This window comes from Siphateles boraxobius, unplaced genomic scaffold (genome assembly GCF_051911475.1).
Source record: "Siphateles boraxobius isolate OS27281-9 unplaced genomic scaffold, OSU_SipBor_1 77, whole genome shotgun sequence".
Classification (NCBI taxonomy): Eukaryota; Metazoa; Chordata; class Actinopteri; order Cypriniformes; family Leuciscidae; genus Siphateles; species Siphateles boraxobius.
This window is the reverse complement of record NW_027509205.1, coordinates 16,102,732-16,124,041: the sequence shown is the minus strand read 5'-3', so window position 1 is coordinate 16,124,041 and position 21,310 is coordinate 16,102,732. Positions and strand designations below refer to the sequence as shown.

General features: G+C 37.6%; 1 protein-coding gene across 1 annotated transcript in view; it reads left to right on the top strand.

The window, feature by feature from the left end:
• Positions 1–1,416: 1,416 nt before the first annotated feature.
• The window catches only part of cpne9 (copine family member IX), a 40,888-nt gene continuing 20,994 nt past the window's right edge, over positions 1,417–21,310 (top strand). Inside the window, exons 1-6 of the mRNA XM_077217934.1 lie at positions 1,417–1,695; positions 9,082–9,122; positions 12,199–12,245; positions 14,706–14,809; positions 14,922–14,961; positions 15,543–15,619. Of these exons, the coding sequence (XP_077074049.1) occupies positions 1,619–1,695; positions 9,082–9,122; positions 12,199–12,245; positions 14,706–14,809; positions 14,922–14,961; positions 15,543–15,619 (386 nt within the window). The 5' untranslated portion in view covers positions 1,417–1,618. The remainder of the gene's footprint in view (positions 1,696–9,081; positions 9,123–12,198; positions 12,246–14,705; positions 14,810–14,921; positions 14,962–15,542; positions 15,620–21,310) is intronic.

The following is a 21,310-nucleotide window of genomic DNA, read 5'->3' as shown; positions in this document are numbered from 1 at the left end:
TAAATTTCCCTGTAGATGGGTTCCATTAGAGAGATTCCTCTCATCCGAGGGCTCGCTTGCTGGCTGGGTAAACAGATGGAAACGTATGCAAACTCTGAACCCCCCACCAACACCCCCCCCCTCCCCCCCGGTCCCTGTCCCTGTCCCCATTCGCACTCTCTCTTTCACTTTCTTTCTTGGCCAAGAGGTTCAATGTGCCATCTCCCAAAAGCAATTGAGGAGCGCCGCAACAATACTGCCCATCACTAGCCGTTAGGGAAAGCATCCAGAAGATATAACAGTATTCTATCTTCCCGCAGGGCACCAGAGTTTTATTAACATTTAGGTTAAAAGTCTGTTCACTTCGAAGGTGGCTGGAAACTCAAATCAAATTGACAAAAGGGGATTCAATTACAAAAAAAGGACAGAAAAAAATTCCATCGCTCTTTTGAATCACGAATTTTGAAAGTTTGAATTGAACACAATTAAGCACATTTTTCCTAACAAAAAAGTACTGTAGCAGGCATAGTAATGAAAGCATCTGGTAATATCTTATACTGAAAGATTACCTAATTTTTTATTTGCCATTCCATTGTTTGTTTATTTATTTTATTATTATTATTTAATTTCGCTTACAAAAAAAGTGATTTAATATGGTTTTGAAAAAGTGGATAGTTACTATTTTTGTGTAAAATAGTATGAATAGTACCCTTTTTTTTATTGTTGTACTTAAGACTAGGGCATCATTGGTGCATTCAGATGTTTAATATCAAACATTTGATTCCCAAAAAATGCTATTTATGTATGTAGTTCACTAGATTTTGAGACAAAATCAACGTGGTTTCAGATTTAGTAGCAAAACAATAACCATTGGAATGTACAAATTAAGCACCTTTGTATTTTATAGTGAATGACCATTACCATTTTACTATGGTAGGCTACTTTAAAGAATATTTTTGCTTCGTTTTTGTTATAGCAGCATTTTTGTGCATCATAAAGATGCTTTCAGATGATAAAATCGAACAATAGATGGCCAAATGCTATTTTGTGTAGGCAGCTCACTAGATTTTGAGATAAAGGCATTTAGTGCTTTCTGATTTATCAGCAGATTCATTACTCGTTTTTTGTTGGAATGTGATTGGAAATACTTGAGTATTTTTGCTATTTATACTGCGCAACATCGACGTTTACCACGGATCAACCGGATTTTATAAGCCGTGGGCGTTTGGGAAACTGGATGTTTGAAAATCGTTTCCCCACATCAATAGATTAAACGTCCCCAAAGGTTTCAGATCCATATTTGGCACCACATCTCTTAAATATTGAATGGCTTCTGTACTATTAAAAATTGATGTTTTCAATTTAAGTTTTCAAAGCGGAGTCGGAGTGTCCGCGCTGAGGAAGGACGAGAGGAGGTCCAGTCAGACTCTACCTGCCGATCAAGCGCGCGCGTTCTCCTCAGGTGCGCGAGGGGGTCAGACTCAAACGGACCGATGATGTTCGCTCTGTCTAAATTGTAAGGAAAGACACATTTCTGCGCCAGTTTGGTGGGTTATATTATACGTGTGACGCCAGAGACGAGTGAGACCCAGATTTCGGAGTCATTTGAAGACTTATCTCAAACTCCTGAGGAGCTGCAATGGCATCGATCGGGGAGTTTGATCCGTTAAACAGCAGCGTGCCTGCCACCAAAATAGAAATCACAGTCTCGTGCAGGTAAGAGCGAAAACGGTTATTGTTAATGTTCACTATTCAATGATTAAGTCTTAAAAGCATTGTATCTTTTATCTTCTGGCTTTCTTCCCGATATATTTTTGTTAATTGGTAAAAATATAAACTATTGAGTTGTGTATTTAGAAGGTCCCTTTAAACGAAGCGCCCTAATACAAATACAGTCGATTAACGAGTAAATAAAAAAAAAATAACAATTGGAAAAATGTTGGGCAGTCTGTGCATCTTTAAGACGAGCATTCTTGCTTGGGGCGAAGTGGAGTTGCGTAGGCTATAAATACCATGGTACATGAATATGGTCAGAAAAATCATGATATATGGAGGACCAACAACCACTAAATACTACTGTGGCAGTACAGTTAGTAATGGTATGAGATGTTAATACCGTGGTACATGTCCTAAAACACGGCTCTACCATGTTCAGAAAAAAAATGAAATAAATAGTAGGCTACCATGATACTTTTTGGTACTTTTTGCATAACAAATCTGTGGGATAAGTCTTCATAATGTTCAGAATAGTGGTCAGTAAAAAAAATTCAGGTCATTAACAATACATTTGGTTCATCTATCATTTTTGTCTACATTGTTTTTTTGACAGCATCATGGTACCATGGTATTACCACAGTACTTTTTTGTAAGGGTTGTGGGGGAAATCTCATATCTTCTATGGTGTTTTCTATTAGCATTCATGACTTGCAGTTTGTGTCTCAAAATCAAGCGAGTTCCCTGCCTAGACAGCATTTTTGGGCATCATAGGTGCGTTGGACCATTTTCTTGTTCGTACGTGATGTCTGGAAGGATCTAGATATTATTATGTTGATCTTTCAGTCTTAGTTTATGTTAAATGTCTATGTTTAATGTCTATTTGTGCTTCACACACATGACCTATACTTTTTACACAAAAATGAAGTCTTTAAGAAATGGTTATGTTTAGCTGCATGTTTTGAGTATTTTGCATTACTCACATGCTTGTATGATTTGTTGCTTTAAAAATAAATAAAAAATAACTTAATCAAACACAGTCTAATCTGTGTTTATAAAGGTCAACGTTTTTTTAATGCCTGGCTGACCTCTTTCCTCACTGTCCCTCTGGACCGTTTTCTCCTTGTTGGACAGACACCACTGGCAACAAACAAAAGCACAGACTCTTTCCTGAATAATGAATGTGTTGACTGCTGATGCTGTCTGTGTGTTTGCATAAAGCCTTCACTTCAGACACTGCTTGCCCAGATATCCTAGGGAGGTCTCTTTATACATGAGACACATCTGTGGCCGCCAGGCTCTGCCCGCTGAGCCTTCAACAGTAATTTGGCTAAGGTGGAAGACGGGTGCAAGAAAATGGAGCAAGTGGTACCTCATGGTACATATTTCATTGTAGCTTGCTGGGATATGAATGCAACAGATCAGGATTTATGAAAAACGAAATACAGCAACAAAATATGCACAACTTCTAGGTGCCCAGTGGGTTTCTGCTTCACTTTGAGGCAGCGCCTCGTGGCATGACATCTCTGTGGTAAAAAAAAAAGTGGAGCAGGACAGGGTACAAATGGCTATGAGTTTGTGGACTTAATACATTACATGGCTGAAAGTAAATAAAAGTGTCATGGTCAGATTCTAAGTGAAGTCTTAAAGGGATAGTTCACCAAAACAATTAAAATTCTGTCAGATTTTATTCCGCTTCATGTTGTTCTAAACTGGTGTGACTTCTGCAAAATGTGATTTTTTTTTTTCATCCAAACATTGAAAGTCAGTAGTTTCCAGTTTTGTTTTAGACCCCACTTACTTTCATTGAACATGAAAGTAAGTGAAACAGTTGAATTTCATAAATAGTCGAAAATCATACTGGTTTGGAATAAAATGAGGGTGAGTAAATATGATAGTTTTAATTTTGGGTAAAATAATTAATTTTACAACCTAGGCTCGCCTACATTTTTGCAATTTCCTTTTTGCAAAAACATAGGCCATACCTAAAATTCACTGTAGTTTTCAGATAATAGACACTACAGGAAGTAAAAAAAACAACAACTTTTATTATGATTACAGGGTGGAAGTCAATTAAAAGACTTTTTGAGATGACCTCAAAACACTCACCTCTCAAAGAGAGGTCCCACTCATCAAAATTTTGGAGTGTCTTTTTACACTTAGTGCAAATAGCCCACCTTGTTGGCAGAGGCTATTTACACTAACTTCGCCTACTGGTTTGGCCAGACAAAATTATGGAAGACGCTGGATTGTCAACAGTAGCAATAGTGTAGGGGTGAGGTGCATGGCAGAAAGTTTTGACTCAGGCCACGTCCACACGAAGCCGGTGCGTTCAATATCCGATCTTTTTTTTTCCTCGTTCTAAAAAAAAATTCCGTAAACACGGCGTCGTCTCAAGAAATATCTGCGTACACACGAAACCACTGAAACCGACTGAAAACGGTGTAGTAGCCTATACATGCCAGACCAGTACGAGACGATGTAATTCGACTTGCGCATAAACCTTGCGCGCTGTATACAATAATATACAGTAATATTAGGCACAGTAGCTTCTTTTCTTTTCTTTTTTACCAAGAACTTTATTGAACAATATGAAAAACTATAAATGGTAGGCTACAAAATAGGGATGAGTCACGATAGTCGATTAGTTAGCTAAAGCTTGCCACAAAGAACTGGCAAATAGCCTAATCATTATGAATGTGTCAAATATAGCAAGGAGACATTTTAATTGTTTATTAATAAACTAGTGTTTTCTGTGACGATGCTGACTCGCAGTAGGTGAAGGTGCCTATAGAGATAAATGCACACTTCATATGGATTATAAGAGAGTTGTCTGTTTCTTTTCGTTTTGAATTGTTTTGTTTAAAAGTAGACATTTCAAGCTTAGATATATTTCTGAGTTTATGTTCATTTATGAGACGAGCTCCAGTTCAAGTGCGATGCAAGTTATATCGCGTCGGCGCCTCCATGTCCTGATTATAGGCTATTGTCTGCTATATTTCCAGGCAATTTGTTAATGAAACATTGATTAAAATTAAGATACAATTTATACAAAACGAAATTCACTTTAAAGAAAGGCTTTATACAAAACAAAACTTAATGAAGTGGTCAAATTGATGTGTCTCGATATTGCGCATCTTACTCACGCTGTTCACTTGGCCTAATCAACATATATGAAATGGAAAAAATACCATTAAAACATAAATATGAAACTAACTTTTCTTTAATGGCTACAACATAGGCCTACAGTACAGAGAAATGTAATGTCGGAGCGAACGCCGTGTCACTGGTGAGCATGAGGGGCAGAGGTGCGTTTTCTGAATAATAATAAAATAATTCCCAGCGATCGTCGAATATTATGTTTGCTTGACATGCCCATCTCTACAAAATACGAAATGTCTTAATCAGACAAAATACAAGCATCATAGCATAAGAACGAAATATAAATAAATAAAATAAAAATACATTAAAGTAGGCCTAAATTATAAATAAATAAATAAATAAATAAATAAATAAAAGAGGCTCAGTAGCTTCTGAAGCATGAACTCAAGCAAGTAGTCGCAGTTGTTGCTGTTATGGCTACTGATTTAGCGTGTCTGACTAGTCGACACGTGGGGTGATGACATCATCGTTTCACAAAATATACGGATTGGCTGTACACACGAAATCGCAAGGGCGTCGTTTTCAGATTTATCCGCTTTGGGACCTGGTTTCAAAAAATAGCGGTTTCACTCTCCCAAAACGCCGGATCCATGTGGACGAAACGCCAATACGATAAAAAATGTATACGTATACAGCGAAAAGCGTCTTCGTGTGGACGGGCCCTCAAATTCAGTGGAGTTCGAATCCACCTTTTGCCTATTTTTTCCTTCTTCTTTTTTTCGCTCTACTCCTTTTCCCATCACAAATCTACGGAGCCCCACACATGACATGCAGGAAAAAAATAGTAGGCTAAATCATGCGGACGATTTATAAATCAAGGGAACAAATTATTAAATCGTCCACACAATTTAGCAAATCGAGGGAACGAAATAGTAAATCATGCGCACAATTTAGTTTTTTCGTGTATGTTATGTGCGGGGCTCCATACATATCAGATCGGAAAGGTTATGTGTATTTTCAATACAAATGAAGAATATGTTCGAAAAGTGGAAATAATGTGTCTAACGTTTGTTTAATAATAAAGTGTTATCTGTTAGGGTTAGATTTTAGGGAGGGCTGTATCGTCCCAATAAGGCGGCATCAGTTTTAATAATTGTAATAAATATAATCATTTACACTCTGTTATTATTGCATACCATTAATGTACATCAAAACTGAAGTGCAAATAGTATGTGCCACTATTTATAAGTATAAATACCATCTAACTAGTATTCATACTTATTGCAAAGAAAATACTGCTATTTTTACACCATGTAAATATAATCTATTGCTATTTGTACTCTGTGTAAATAGCATTTATCATTATGAAAATAATCTATTTTCCCTATCTAGTTGCTGTTTACACTTAGTGCAAATAGCCGCTGCCTAAAAATGTATCCCGCACCCTGTGCATTTTAGTATCAATCAACGCTTTGTTTTTGGTGCCCACATACATTGTCCATGTTCAGGGCCGGAGTGGGGCCACTTTTCAGCCCGGGAGTTTCAGGCCTAAGACCGGCCATCTTTTTCCATGGTTGGTGGTGGAAATTGGATTAATAAAAGCAACAGTTCAGCTCTTACTATTGTGTAGTTTTTATTAATACCATGGTTCAACAAATAATGTAAAGGTTAAATAATAATTCACTTAAGCTTTCCACTATATTCCACTGTTCCACAAGGATAGGTTAATAAATTAACAAAAGCATACTGCTCTTTCTTACATAAATAACTTTAATTCATATTGTTTACTCTGGTATCCTCTTTACCTGTCCCTGTAGTCATGGCCTCCTCATTTTCAGCAGGGGAGTGGCTTATGTGCTGCTCAGAAGCTACAAAAAAATAATTAAGAGGTCATTTTACTGCATACACAGATCAGAGAGGAAGAACTCCATGATATGGTACAACCCTTGCAGAGGCTGCGTGCTGCGTTGTCAGAATGCGGAATGTGTGTAGCCTAATTTAAAAGAAGATAGACTAACGTGACAAATGTTAAAAAATTAAAAAATCCTCGACCGGCCCAAAAGTGAAGCGGCCCACCGGGAATTCTCCCGATTACCCACTCCGGGTCTGTCCATGGTTAATTACTGTTATGCATACCAATTGTTCTTCTATCTTGGAATTACAATAGAAAGCAACCAGCAATTAGATTTTTGATGACTTCGAGTAGTTAGTTACCCATCTGCAAAACTCCAAAGGGAAACTTTAATCTTTTATGAAGTCTCATAAGAGCATTTAAAACGGATTCCACTCTGCACAGCAACAAGTTAGTGAAAGAGTGTCTTTCTGTCTCTGCATAATGCTGGCAAATTGTGGAAGCTGTTCACAAGGGAAGCCAATTCATCAAGGTTGTTTGTCACTGTCAACACAGATTGCAGCAGATGCCGTTGTGTCACTCGATAAGGGAAAGCCTGGATGGAAACCAGAGGGAACGTGTTGAAGACTCTCAGACCCGGAGATCTTAAAGGATCTGTTGCTTTTGTCAGGGAAAGCTTGTAAATTCCTTGTAGATTTGTAAGCTTGTAAATGTTTGGGATCATATTTTGAGAAGCAAAGGAAACTATTTACTCTGTTTAATTGAACGTATGACTCAAACCTGGCAGCATCAGAAAGGAAAATGCTGTACTGTACTGTCAGTCTGTTCATGATGTCTTGTTTAAAACGAAGTGAGCAGAATACAGATATAGGTCTACCGGGCTCTTTTTGCATGTGTCAAACTTTGAATTATGTATCAGCTGATCGTCATAACCTGATTTGGAGGTTGCTGAATTTCTTGGTGATTTTATTACATCCAGTAATAAAGTTCATGTGTTCAACTAATGTGACGTGTGTCGAGACTGTCGACTAATATGCCCAACCATAAAGAAGCATAAATGCAAAACAAAGTAGGAAGCTTGCAGTATGTTATTCCGGTGTTATTCTGATCAAGGTCGTCCAAGAACCCAAGCCACACGGTATGTCAAGGGATCCCCCTCAGTACGGCGCACGTGAAAGCGCTCCCTGTTGAGATGCCAGAGCTTCAGGACCCGTTTATTCGGGCTTAAAACGTCACAGCTGGCGTCACACCAGATGTCAGGCAATACCTCCTGTTGCTCAGAGCCGCATCCTGCAGACTAGAGATGGAATCGATTCTCTGCTCGGTCGGATGGATTAATGTGCTCTCTGCTCTACTTCCCTAGCCTTTTCTTCTATTCCTCTATCTATTTATTCCACAAACACAATTCTCCATTGAGAGAATATCTATGGGTTCCTTTTACTGGTCATCCATCATGCCCGTCTTAAAACAGTCTGGTCTTTAAATTTAAATGCACCGTCAGAGACCAATAACAGACTGATAGATGGAAACTCAAACCTTAAATAGATGTTGTTGCCATCGGAGCAGTTATGAAACATTACTTTAAATCAATAGTCCTTGTTGAAATATCTTTTAGTTGACAGAGATAAGGTCAATGTGAAACATTTCTTTTCACAAACCATTTAACTTCTGTAGTGTGTTGCAGTTTGAATTAAAACAAGATACGCAATGTGAAAAATGTAGGATGAGACTTGATTTTATCAAGTGAAAATTGTTAAGATTGTGAAAGCTGGCTGTTATGTACTAGAATGAAGTCAAGTGTTTAAAGTAAGAAATTCATGAATTTATCTGTAAAGTCATTTTAGAAGAAGAGCAAGTTATTACATTTTGGTAAAAGATTATGAAGACATATTTTTCTTTATATAACATGCCCAATGAATCATGCATGACCAGGAACATGCATTAAAAAAAGCAAGGGTAAGCTATTGCTGACAAAAAAAATTATTTATCATTCGTTATTTTTGTGGATGATAATTTTCTCTAAAATGTCTTAAAAGTGTGTTATTTATGTATCCGATAACCATCATTATCATGTCTATTAAAAATGTGGTTTTCCACTCAATGGACACAAGGAAACTGTGTTCTAAAAAGAATAATAAAGTAAATAGGGGTCAATTTTGATTTGAATGATGACTCATTTTGATGTTCATGACCTTCATTATTGATGTTCGGCAGGAGAAAATTCAAGCCTGCTCTGACCTGAGCATCAATGAGTTCATATGTTCTTTGTTCATATAGGACAAACATAGAAGCTGCTTTTGTTTCTGTGCAACCATCTGTTCAATAAAACAGTACAAAAAATGATCAACTAGATTGGTTTTCTTGGCTTTTTATTGCCAGCAATTATTTTGTTGTCTGTTTTGTGCTTTAGCATCTCTGTTTTTCTGTTTCTCCAGGAGTTTGCTGGATGTCGACACATTCTCAAGGTCAGCACCAGGTGAGTCTTGATCTTAGGCCTTGTTTACACCTGGTTTGACGATGCGTTTTGGTCGATCTGATCACAAGTAGACGAGGGAGTCACATTCCTGTTTACACCTGGTGTTATAATCCGTCTCTCTTGTCCACTTTCAACCTGATTTCTTCAAAGGGAGTGTCTATGGGTGAATGGGCAAATGTATGTGCTTTTTCAGATCTTTCGATCTAATGGACGAAATAAGCTCAAGCAATTTACATATGAATGTGAAAGAAGATGATGGGGAAAAAACATACAGAGAGCAGCAGCTTTTTTATTTCTGCTCTGACCACCACAAGACCACGTCGAACGATGTTAGTGAGTGTTAGAAATCAGGAGTCTTGAGAAACATTGTGCTTGTTACGTTTTTTATCTTCGGCCGTTTTTAAATCCCGTCTGGCTAGCCCGCTTCCTATAATGTTCACATCTGTAAACGCTCATGTGGTCGAATGCGCTCGAAAAACCTCTATGAAAGTAATCTGGTTGAATGCGTTTTCGACTGCTTCTTCTAGAAGTGGTCGAATGTGGACAAGCTCAAAACGTTTTAGACCCAGTTTACACCTTTATTTAGCGTCGTCCACTTGTCATCCGATCGTTCAAAACGTTTCTTGATACCAGGAGTGAACAGGCCCTTAGTGGTGGTCCTTGTTATGTCCAAAGCAGTCCATCATACTACTACGATTTCTGCATTGGATATTATGGACAGAATGCATTTTTTTCTGTATGCATGGAATACCTTTTATAACCTATTACTTTGGCCAAAACATTGATGCATACAACAAAGGGCGCAGTGTTTCACAATGCAATACGCTTCCATTTCCAGTGTGATGAACTGAAACTACTGGTGCGTCCGAAACCGCAAACTGTCTGAGTAGGTGCTACATTTGAATTTGAATTTACTTACTGTTAAAAAAGTATGTTCTATTTAGTATGAATATGGATAGTATGAATTAAATTCGGACGAACTACTCCTGTACTTTTATACAACTCTTTTGGCATACTGTTTTTTCGCATATTATAGGGAAGTATTTGATTTCAAACGATGTGTATATATATCAGTGTATATTTAAAATCCCTTCCATAACTACACAAAATTGGATTTCATTATGGTTTTTATTATGGTTTTATTACTGCGATATAATGTGTTCATACTATTTTTTAGAAATAATAGACAGAACACATTGTTTACTGCCCAGTATTTAGGAAGCTATTTTATTTCAAATTTGGCTCAAAAGACTGCATGCAAAAAGCTTTAATACAGATAGCATTTAATATTCTGCATTTACATATTCATTTAGACCTTCTTGATTGACTAATGAGCATATAATAATTCTGACTGAGTTGTATTTACTATTCTTAAGGGTAATAAAATGGTCGTCCTGCATGATAATCTAAACGTGGCTGTATTTTAATATTGCATTATTCAGAGTTTTTTTTTTCTCAGAGGGTCAACCACTAAGCAGAAATACGAAGCATTTTCTCTTCCCAACTGATGTCAATAGCGTAGCTGTGAATGCTATTCACATGAATTATTTTTCTGTTGCCTTGAAAACAAGTGTGAAGGTTTCGGATGAGTTATTCATGGCTATTTGGTATGTGAGGCCATTGCTGAACGTGTTGTACCCCTAGGACAAATCTTTTTCCCCCCTCTGCTTTTTCAAGACGTATCAAAGGGACTACTTCGGAAGGAAAGTTGAAAAAGGAGAAAAAAACCTCTTATTCCAACTTGCCTTTTAAAACCCGCCTTAGTCAGAGAAGCCCAAATTATAACATTTATTAATCCTTCACCCTAATGCTCACAGCAATCAAACGCTTGACTGACATCTGAGTTGCCATAATTTGCACTGAGATTTATTCTAAATCAGTTCCTCGGTTGATCTGGCAAAGGTCATACCTGAATAGGTGTCTCTACTCTTCCTGAAATGTTTTTTGTGCTCTGATGATTGTTCCATGTAATTTATGTGAAATCGCCGCCCCAGTGTTGTTACTGCAGATTTTTCGAGGAGTTGAAAATAATGAATGTGGTCAGTCTAATCTTGTTCAGTGCAACAGAGAGATGCATTCATAATGCCTTGTTTCGAACAACATGCCAACATTTGCATCATGTAAAACAAGAAATGTTATTTTGGACTTATTTCAGAGTGATTAAATTCCAGGGCTATTCTTAGGAAAAAAATCCATTGGGGTGGAATGAGTGTTAAGTGACATAATTAACAGGATACTGAACTTGTTTACATTATTTGACCTAATTTAGTAATGCAAAATAGATAGAAGGTCATTTCCAATGTTATACGTTTATGGTTATCATCCATCCATCCATCCATCCATTCACCCATCCATCCATCCATCCATCCATCCATCCATCCATCCATCCATTCATCCATCCATTCACCCATCCACCCTTCCATCCATCCATTCACCCATCCATCCATCCACCCATCCATCCATCCATCCATCCATCCATCCATCCATTCATCCATCCATTCACCCATCCACCCACCCATCCATCCATCCATCCATTCACCCATCCACCCTTCCATCCATCCATTCACCCATCCATCCATCCACCCATCCATCCATCCATTCATCCATCCACCCACCCATCCACCCATCCATCCACCCATCCATCCATCCACCCACCCACCCACCCACCCATCCATCCATCCATTCATCCATCCATCCACCCACCCACCCATCCATTTATCCATCCATCCAACAAACAAGTAAATCCTGAAATATTCAGACACAAATATCACAGTTTCTCTGAGAATGAGGTCTGTCAGTTTCTGAATGACCACCCATAGAGCTGCAGTCTGTTTGTTGGTCAGGGTATTTCCTGTTTGGACTCCTCTTGAATGAGTCAGGGAAGTTATTGATGAATTAGATTCTCACAGCTGCTGCTGCACACTTTCAGTTAAAGGACCTGGATTTGGGACTAATAAGCTCTCAGTGAAGCACCTCCATTAGCTTCATTTAAGGAAACAGACTGTTTCTTTTTTTATCTATTTATTGATTGTTTCTTTCTGTGTTTGACCTTTATTTTTCCATTTTCTCTTCACAGTGGTTGTGTTGTATGTTCAAGGAATTGGTACTAAAGAGTGGAGAGAGGTTAGTATGCTTTTTATACATGAACAGAACATAGTGCTCAGCATGCTGTGTTTTAGCCTCTTGAAAAACTGTATTATCAATTAACATGGTCCATTGGCCACGACTACACAAGCTACAATCAGGACACAATTTGCAGTTTTGTTGATGCGATTCATTGTTGTACTTTTGTATCTAGCATGTTTTTTTTTCAATTCGGTTTATTATCAGATTGTTGTGTCCATCAGTCGATATTCTCCTCCATCCTCCTCTTGTCTGCGCTTGTGTGGATGCTCTGTTCTTCTTTTCTTTTTATGATGTGCATTCTATTATTTGCCTTCCAGATACATCTCATGAGAATATTTCTTTTAGAAACAGTATCCATAAACTTACAGAACCTTTTAATAACAAATATGCAAACATTCAATATTACTAGGACTATCTACTAAATTGGATTTTACTTTTATAAAGGAAGGACACATTAAAGTGATCAAATGTGACAGTAAAGACATTTGTAATGATATACAGATTTCTATTTAAAATAAATACTTTTCTTTTGAACTTTCTATTAATCAAATAATCCTTAAAAAACCTGTATCATGGTTTCCACAAATATAGCACAGCTGTTTTCTACATAATAATAAGAATGCTTCATTAGCAGCAAATCAGCATATTAGAATGATTTCTGAAGGATTATGTGACACTAAAGACTGGAGTTATGATGCTGATTTTGCATCACAGGAATAAATTGCATTTTAAAATATTTCACAATAATAAAATAAATCACAATATTGCTGTTTTTTTTGTATTTTTGAGCAAATAAATGCAGCCTTGGTCAGTATAAGAAAAACTTTTAAAAATGTGAATGAACATCTAATTCTGGGAGAAATTTTTGAACATAGTTTGTTTAGCCATATAAGCATATAAACCATATAAGCTTTAAACACACAAAACATTTTTTTTGAAGTTCATTGCATTTTTTGACCACTTTGAATTTACCAAAGAAGTAAATTCAGCTGGATGGAAATAATAAAGTTTCAAAACTCAGTTGAAAAGAAGTTGTTATAAAATAATGGGGAAAAAAATAATGACAACACAATTCTGTTTCTGTACAGTTCAATGTGATTTTTAGATTGCTTCTCAGTGTTTTAAAATCATCCTAAGATGACCCTTTTGGCAGAATTGTAAATGCAACGACTAATTGTTCAAAGAATCGCCAGTCTAAAAAAACAGTAGTTTGCCATTGAAAACTCGAGGAATGCAGCGAGCGCTCTGGACTTCTCTAGAGATATATCGCTTTCCAGATGGCATCATGAAATATTCACTGTACTTTTAAATAGCTAGCGTGTATCTGGACCAGTGGCTTTCTCTGCATGCATATCAACACTCAAGTGCCCACTCACATTACAAGTACCTCCAAAAGCAAGCATAGCAACTGCATTATAAACAGCCCGCTCCCCTAAACAGATAATGCAGCGACCAGCGGTCTCTGAACCTTTAGTCAAGGACCGATCGGCTCCAGGAACTTCTCCAGGAGCAGATAATGGAAAGCGTGGATACTAAGTTGATAGGTGGGATTATGTGTCTGGGGTGTAGAGAACATGATCTTGGGTCTGAATCTGAGTTAGGAATCAATAGTTCATTACTCTGTGCCGTCGGTGAGCTCCGCCGAGGACTCCTGCCCAATGGGAATCACTGTCTGATTGCTTCAGGGATGTGTACGTTGGCAGGAAGCTGTACGAGCTCACACTGAGCTGCTATTCCTGCCCCACATTCATGCAGAGCTCAGGCTGCTGTTGAGTCTGCGGAGAGAAGGGATGTAGGAGGGCTGATTTTGCTTCTGATCATGAAAATATGATCATAGCAACTGTTATTATGCTTTGGTACATCAGTGATTCCTTCTGTGCAGATTTTACATGCAGATGAGTGAATAATATTAACTTCATTTACGGTTTTCTGTTCTATTCAGAATCTCAACCATCATGTTTCAATGGAGGAATAGTGGTGTTTTTAAATGGCAAAATATATATTCTTCTTTAAATGTAAAGAAGATTTTTTTTCAAAATAAGATATTCTTAAAATAAGTACTCTTTAAAAAAATACTTTTTTTCTAATAATAAAACAAAATGACACAATTCAGGGTTTTAAACTGCATGCATATTGGCATTTTGGCAACAGGGTTAGAAATATTGCACACACAAAAAAAATAACATGAGAATATTAAGTTTGACCTTCTGAGATGATTAAGCATTTTCTTTCACTAATATTTTGGGGTGGTAAAAAATTACTTCTACCCAATTTGTAGAGCATGACTTTTATGTAACATGTTTGTACTTGGGAAGGTGAAAGGATGTTGATTTTTTTTTTAGATAGATAGATAGACAATACTTTGCAATATTATAGTAGTTTGTTTCTAAAGATGTTGTTTCATTATCTTGCCATGAACATTTTTTAACTAATGATGCATCTTTTATTCTTGTTTAGTTTGGCCGAACAGAAGTAATTGACAACACTCTCAACCCAGACTTTGTAAGGAAGTTTGTCTTGGATTACTACTTCGAAGAAAAGCAGAACCTTCGGTTTGACGTGTAAGTGTATGACGGAACTTTTCTGCCCTTAGTTTCGGGGAAAAAATCCCTTGATAATATACCAGAAATGATCTTCCAGTTCATTTTCAATTATTTTGCTTATTTGACATAGATACAATGTGGATTCAAGAAGCTCAAACATCTCAAAACATGTAAGCAAACTTTATTGTCTCACATGTCATTTCCTGCATTCTAATGAATAGACAAGAACCACGATGCAATGCCTGCTAGTTTTACTCTGTTGATTTGATCTCTTTCCTGCTACGATGGATATGGATAACAGAAGGTACAAGCTGTAAATGAGTGTAATTTATCCATTGCTTGTTTGCCGTCATGTCAGAAATAGTTACAAAGGGAATGCGATTTCTTTTTCAGTTCTCATTCTTTGAAAAAGAAAAAGTGTTGTCATGTTCAAAGCCCAGACCCTCTGTGTCCTTTAAAACTGCATGAAAAACAGTCTGTCGTAGTTCTCAAAGTCTCGTCCTGTTTTTTTTTTTTTTTTTGCTCGCTTTTTTGTATGCATTTCCATGTCATTGATTCACCCCTTCCATTGCTTAGAGTTTCATCAGCCAGGCCTCACCTGTCTTTATACTCAGTGACATACAGTATCCAAGGTGAGTCCTCGTACCATCTTTCTGAGATTTTCCAGACAGGACTGTCACTGCTGATTTGTGTCTGTGGAGCAGGGAACCGACATAACTATGATGTACCTTCATTGTTTTGTCTCTCACAGTCCTTCCTCGGCCAGACTTTCTGCACTCTAGGAGAGATTATTGGGTCCTCTGGGTCAAGACTCGAGCGGGTGCTTTCGTAAGTCTTTGATTATTTTTCACCCTTGATACGACGTTGAAGAAGAAATAGTACCATGGAAACAGTACTGTAAAAATTCTCAAAATCCTATGGGGTCTCTATTCAGGCCACAGATTTAACCACATGGAAGACATAAGTTCATCTAGCCCACATGGTCCAACTGAGCTCATTTATATAGCAAGTCCTCCCACCACGATTATAAGAGAAAGGGCTTGATAAATTGGTCTTTTTCGAGCAGCTCGTGAATCAAAATCCTTTATGGTCTCCAGCTCTTTGAAAAACGCCACTTCGAAAATCAATGCTTTTAATCGCGGTCGAGGTGCTTGTTTGGGGTCTCTCAAAAGCTAACCTTCTATATCAATCCAGAGCATTTCTGCGTACGAATAGATCCCGAAGCTTTGGCGGGGGGTTAAAAAGTGAAACTAATTAAGCTACGACTTAAGGAACGATGACACTCTGTATCTAGAGACTGTGGCATTTTAATGCTAATATTACAGGCTACCACTGTCCAGCATATCTGGGTCACATCAATGATCTATTTCAGCAGCACAAAATAGGATGTCTGGATGCTGCCTTCAAATGGATTTGTGCTTGCATTTGGCCTTACTGAAGAACCATATGAAATTTTACAGAATCATATGATTTTGTGAATTACATGCAATTGTCAAAAAAATCCTCAAATGCAGTCATTTTAGCATAATTTATATACTTAGTATCTATTGATATTTTAAAATAGGTTTGATTGTTTAATTTTTTATATATACATTTCTTAAACTGTCAAAATAATAAAGATTTTTTTAAGTTATGGTAAATATAAATTGATCAACCCTGTCACACACACACACACACACACACACACACACACACACACACACACACACACACACACACACACACACACACACACACACACACTAAAATCTGTCTATTTAACATTTATCTTTTTCTAATAATATAACAATCACACAATTCAAGGTTTTAAACTATTCATATACTGAACAAATTTATAAACGCAACACTTTTTTGTTTTTGCCTCCATTTTTCATGAGCTGAACTCAAAGATCTAAGACTTTTTCTATGTACACTAAAGGCCTATTTCTCTCAAATATTGTTCACAAATCTGTCTAAATATGTGTTAGTGAGCATTTCTCCTTTTCCAAGAAAATCCATCCACCTCATAGGTGTGGCATATCAAGATGCTGATTAGACAGCATGATTGTTGCACAGGTGTGCCTTAGGCATGCCACAATAAAAGGCCACTCTAAGATGTGCACTAAATAAAATGTCCAATAAAATGTTTTATCGCACACCACAATGCCAAAGATGTCGCAAGTTTTGAGGGAGCGTGCAATTGGCATGCTGACTCCAGGAATGTCCACCAGAGCCGTTGCCCGTGAATTGAATGTTCATTTCTCTACCATAAGCCGTCTCCAAAGGCGTTTCAGAGAATTTGGCAGTACATCCAACCGGCCTCTCAACTGCAGACCACGTGTAACCACACCATCCCAGGACCTCCACATCCAGCATCTTCACCTCTAAGATCGTCTGAGACCAGCCACCTGGACAGCTTCTGCAACAATCGGTTCGCATAACCAAAGAATTTCTGAACAAACTGTCAGAAACCGTCTCATGGAAGCTCATCTGCATGCTCGTCGTCCTCATCGGGGTCTCGACCTGACTGCAGTTCGTGATCGTAACCGACTTGAGTGGGCAAATGCTCACATTCGATGGCGTCTGGCACTTTGGAGAGGTGTTTTCTTCACGGATAAATCCCGGTTTTCACTGTACAGGGCAGATGGCAGACAGCGTGTATGGCGTCGTGTGGGTGAGCAGTTTGCTGATGTCAACGTTTTGGATCGAGTGGCCCATGGTGGCGGTGAGGTTATGGTATGGGCAGGCGTATGTTATGGACAACGAACACAGGAGTTCAGCTCATGAAAAATAACTATTATAATATGTATTAATAATTTAAATTGGATTTTATTTTCATATTTGCAGTTTTTATTTTATTTTTATTTAGATTTTTTTTAAATAATTCTATTATTTCAGTTTCAGTAATTTTAGTACTTCAACTTATAGTTTAAACTCAAAGTTTAGGTTTTTCATTGAAATAAAGCTAAATTTAGTTTATATTACATTACCTAGAAAAACGATTATAACAGTTTTAATTTTAGTTAACAATAATAATGGATGACATATGAAGCAAAAACACGTGATTAGTGCGTTCAGATGTGAAATTCACATGCTTTTCCTTAATAATCGGAATATAAGCTTTTTTAAGCAACTTTAACAAGAAAAATCAAAAATATTGAAGATATGGCTAGACTGTGTGACTAAACCCCTGAATGACATGAAAAATAGTTTGTAAGTCCTCTTTAACAGCTGATTTTCTTCCTCGAAGAACACGGCGGTCGCTGTGCACGCGCTCTGTATCACAGCATGGTAGACAGCGAGCTTTTTGCAAATGCGTCTGATGGCGACACGGCATGGGGCAAAAAATATTAAATGGGCCATCTCCTTTTGGCCTTTGTGTCACGCTTTCTGCTGTGCTGTGTAAGCGAGGAGCTGCGGATTAGGAAAAAGGTTGGCGGCAATAGGCATATTTTAGTAGGTCAGCCTGTCTCTCTAAAGAGCTAGTGGGCAGATACTGTAACACACTGGGGTGGAAGTGTGGAGGAAGAGGTACTACTCTATTACCTGCTGGTTTCTATGGCAACCCACCAAGACTAGTGGCTTTTCAATTACATAGCACTGCATTTGGGCAAATACATCTAATTCCCTCTGTTTTCGCAAGATAAGGCCAAGGGAGTCCTAAGGATAAGAGATGCCACGGGATTCTCAGAGATGGGGATTTGAGGTTCCGCCACACATTCGGGGCCCTTCGGGCTTGATTTTTCTCCGGCCTCATTTCCACATGTGAGCGTGGTGGATTTGTGGAGAAAATGTGCGTGGATAGGAGAGAGCCATATACTGTCAGGCTGAGCAAAATATTTATAGACAACCTGGTTTTGGTCCAGGAATATTTGAGATGAGAGAATGTAAAATGGTGTACAATAACAGGACTGGGTGTCAATATTTCGGCTCAGGGCTTTAAATTGTCGCAGAATGCAATCTGTTTGCTATGTATGAGTATTGAAAATATTTCAAATAAGCTCCAAAAATATGTCTCGCCACACAGGTAGGAAGAATTACTCCATCAGAAGGTGGGTAATTTGTCATTGGTCACTGCTGAAAAACAAATTACCTAATGTTACGCCCATGTGTTTTTATACACACTCGATCAATCTATTTCATACACAATTCGCAATTTAACTCTCTACCCCTGCCACACGTGCGCACACACAAACTGAGGTTCTAATTAGCTAAAAAGAAAGCATGACATTTTCTGTGAAAATACCCTCAGCGTTCGAGACATTCATCATAGTAGCAGCGCTGTCACAGGCTTACACTGAGATGTATGAGGGTGAAGTGTGTCCAGATAAACTGCCAAACACATCACAGTCAGTGTACTGATGATGGCTATCACAGACATCAGTAGCTGAAATGGATTTTTGCGTTGAAAACAATTAAATTTTTTGTACTCTACACACTTTGACACCTTGAGACATATGTTCTGTCGTGAAAATATCAGTTTTCAAAAATCAAAAGTTGTATCTGTTAATATTAGTTAAGTTAAAAGGTCAGTAATGCTGTATAAAATATATTGCTCATAGTTAGTTCATTTTAACTAATGCATGAACTAATGTAAACAAGTGACCTTATTGTAAATTGCTACCAGTAACTGTGAGTAAATAAATAGTTCACTTAAAAATTACAATTCTGTCTTGAATTCTTCACGCTAATGTTGCTTTAGAACTGTATGACTATTTTTTGGTGGAAAACAAAATTCAATATTCTAAGAAAAGCCCATGTGATTCGTGCACTACTGTATATTCAAAGCCACACAAAGTCATCACTCCCCAAAAATATTCCTCTCTACTTTTGTTCAAATCTTATTTGCGTATTCAAACTTGGTGCACCAAGATCAATTTCCTCATATTTTTAGCAGCTTTAAGGGATTGTTCATCCAAACATGAACATCTTTTAATGTACTCTACCCCATGTCAGTCTAAACTTGTATATGTATTATATGTAGAAGATTTTTTTTAAAAGTACAATGAAAAGTACAGTTTAAAATCTTTTCTGCAGAAGAAAGAAATGCATGACAGAATTTGCATTTCTGGTTGAAATCCCCATATAAGTAAATAAAAAAAGTGCAAAATCACATGAATATCTGTGTTTACTTTGTATTCTGGTGATGCTATTTTAGTGTGTGAGGTTATGCGCATCTCAAGATCTTTTTTATCCGTGGACACAGCTGTTGCGTTTGACCTTCAAATGAATCTCTGGCTTATTAGGAGGGCTCAGTCAGGGAACCATGGGCTTAGAACTTAAGCACAGTTCCTGACTCCTACGCCAGATGAGTGTGCGCCGAATCCGTAAGCCAGAGACCTGTAAACACAGTGTGGCCTTTAAAATTCATTATGCATAATCAAGTTAACGGTCACATGATCACCGTCCTTATCTGGATCCGGCACTTCAGATACAGAATATATTTGCATTTCGCTGCAATACTTCCTTTCCGACAGACATTTATCTGCTGCTTAATTGCTCTGATATGCACTTCTACAATCTGTGTTTTGAGTGCTGTTTGGAGCAGGGCATTTTTGACAGCTATTAACCTGCCCTGACCGAACAGTATCTCTCCTACAGTGAGATCAGTTAATGCATGCTCACTAAATCCCCACCATCATTGCCTAATTGGGCGGCTTACTCATTCTCTACAGTCTGTTCCCACGGCTGAACCTGCAGCGTACTTCAGCAACACAACGTCCTGGTCTCTCGAACTGTATTTTTAGAAGCTCGAGTATTTTAAAATTCATGTAATTCACCTTTATGAGGCACCATTATATTGATGATACCATTTTATGTACAAGAACAACAAAGCTTAGCTGCATGATTTTGTCACATTTACATGCCCGTGGAAGAGCTGTATGACAAATGAAAGTAATAAGCCCCAAGGGCTATGTTTTTTTTTTATTATTTTTTTTTATAACAGCTGAGGGCCATTTTTATTCATGACACGAAGCGACAACAGCAATATGATAAAATACACTGATGTTCAGTAAATAATTAACGGTATATGCTCTATGAACAAACCAATAAATGTAAGTATTATAAGTTGTGCTGTACTGTTTGTGCCATAAATGAGAGTTTAGATTGTTGAGCTCGTTTTGGAGAGGTGTTTTATAACTTTTCTAAGTACATATGTGTCTGTTGAATGATAAAATAGAGAAAAATATAATACTCCAGTTGCATCTATCTAGAGACCAGAATATCATAGTCTTGCTCTTTTGACTTGGACCACATAGCAACCATTTAGCAACAATGAAGAAACCGTTCAAAACACTGTGAGAGCGAGTTCAAGCCATTGTGGCGGTGAATTTAACATGGGTAAGCACAGTCAAATTTTGCGTAGAAAATGTAAAAATCTAGTTAAAAATCTAGTTAAAGTATAATTTATGATACCATTTAGTTTATGTTGTCAACATGTCGAGAAGATGTTGTTTTCTGCGCTTTGGAAACAAATCTACTTTGCATGCACTTCCAAAGCATAAGGAGTCACACCATTGTTATTGTTCATAGCACTGT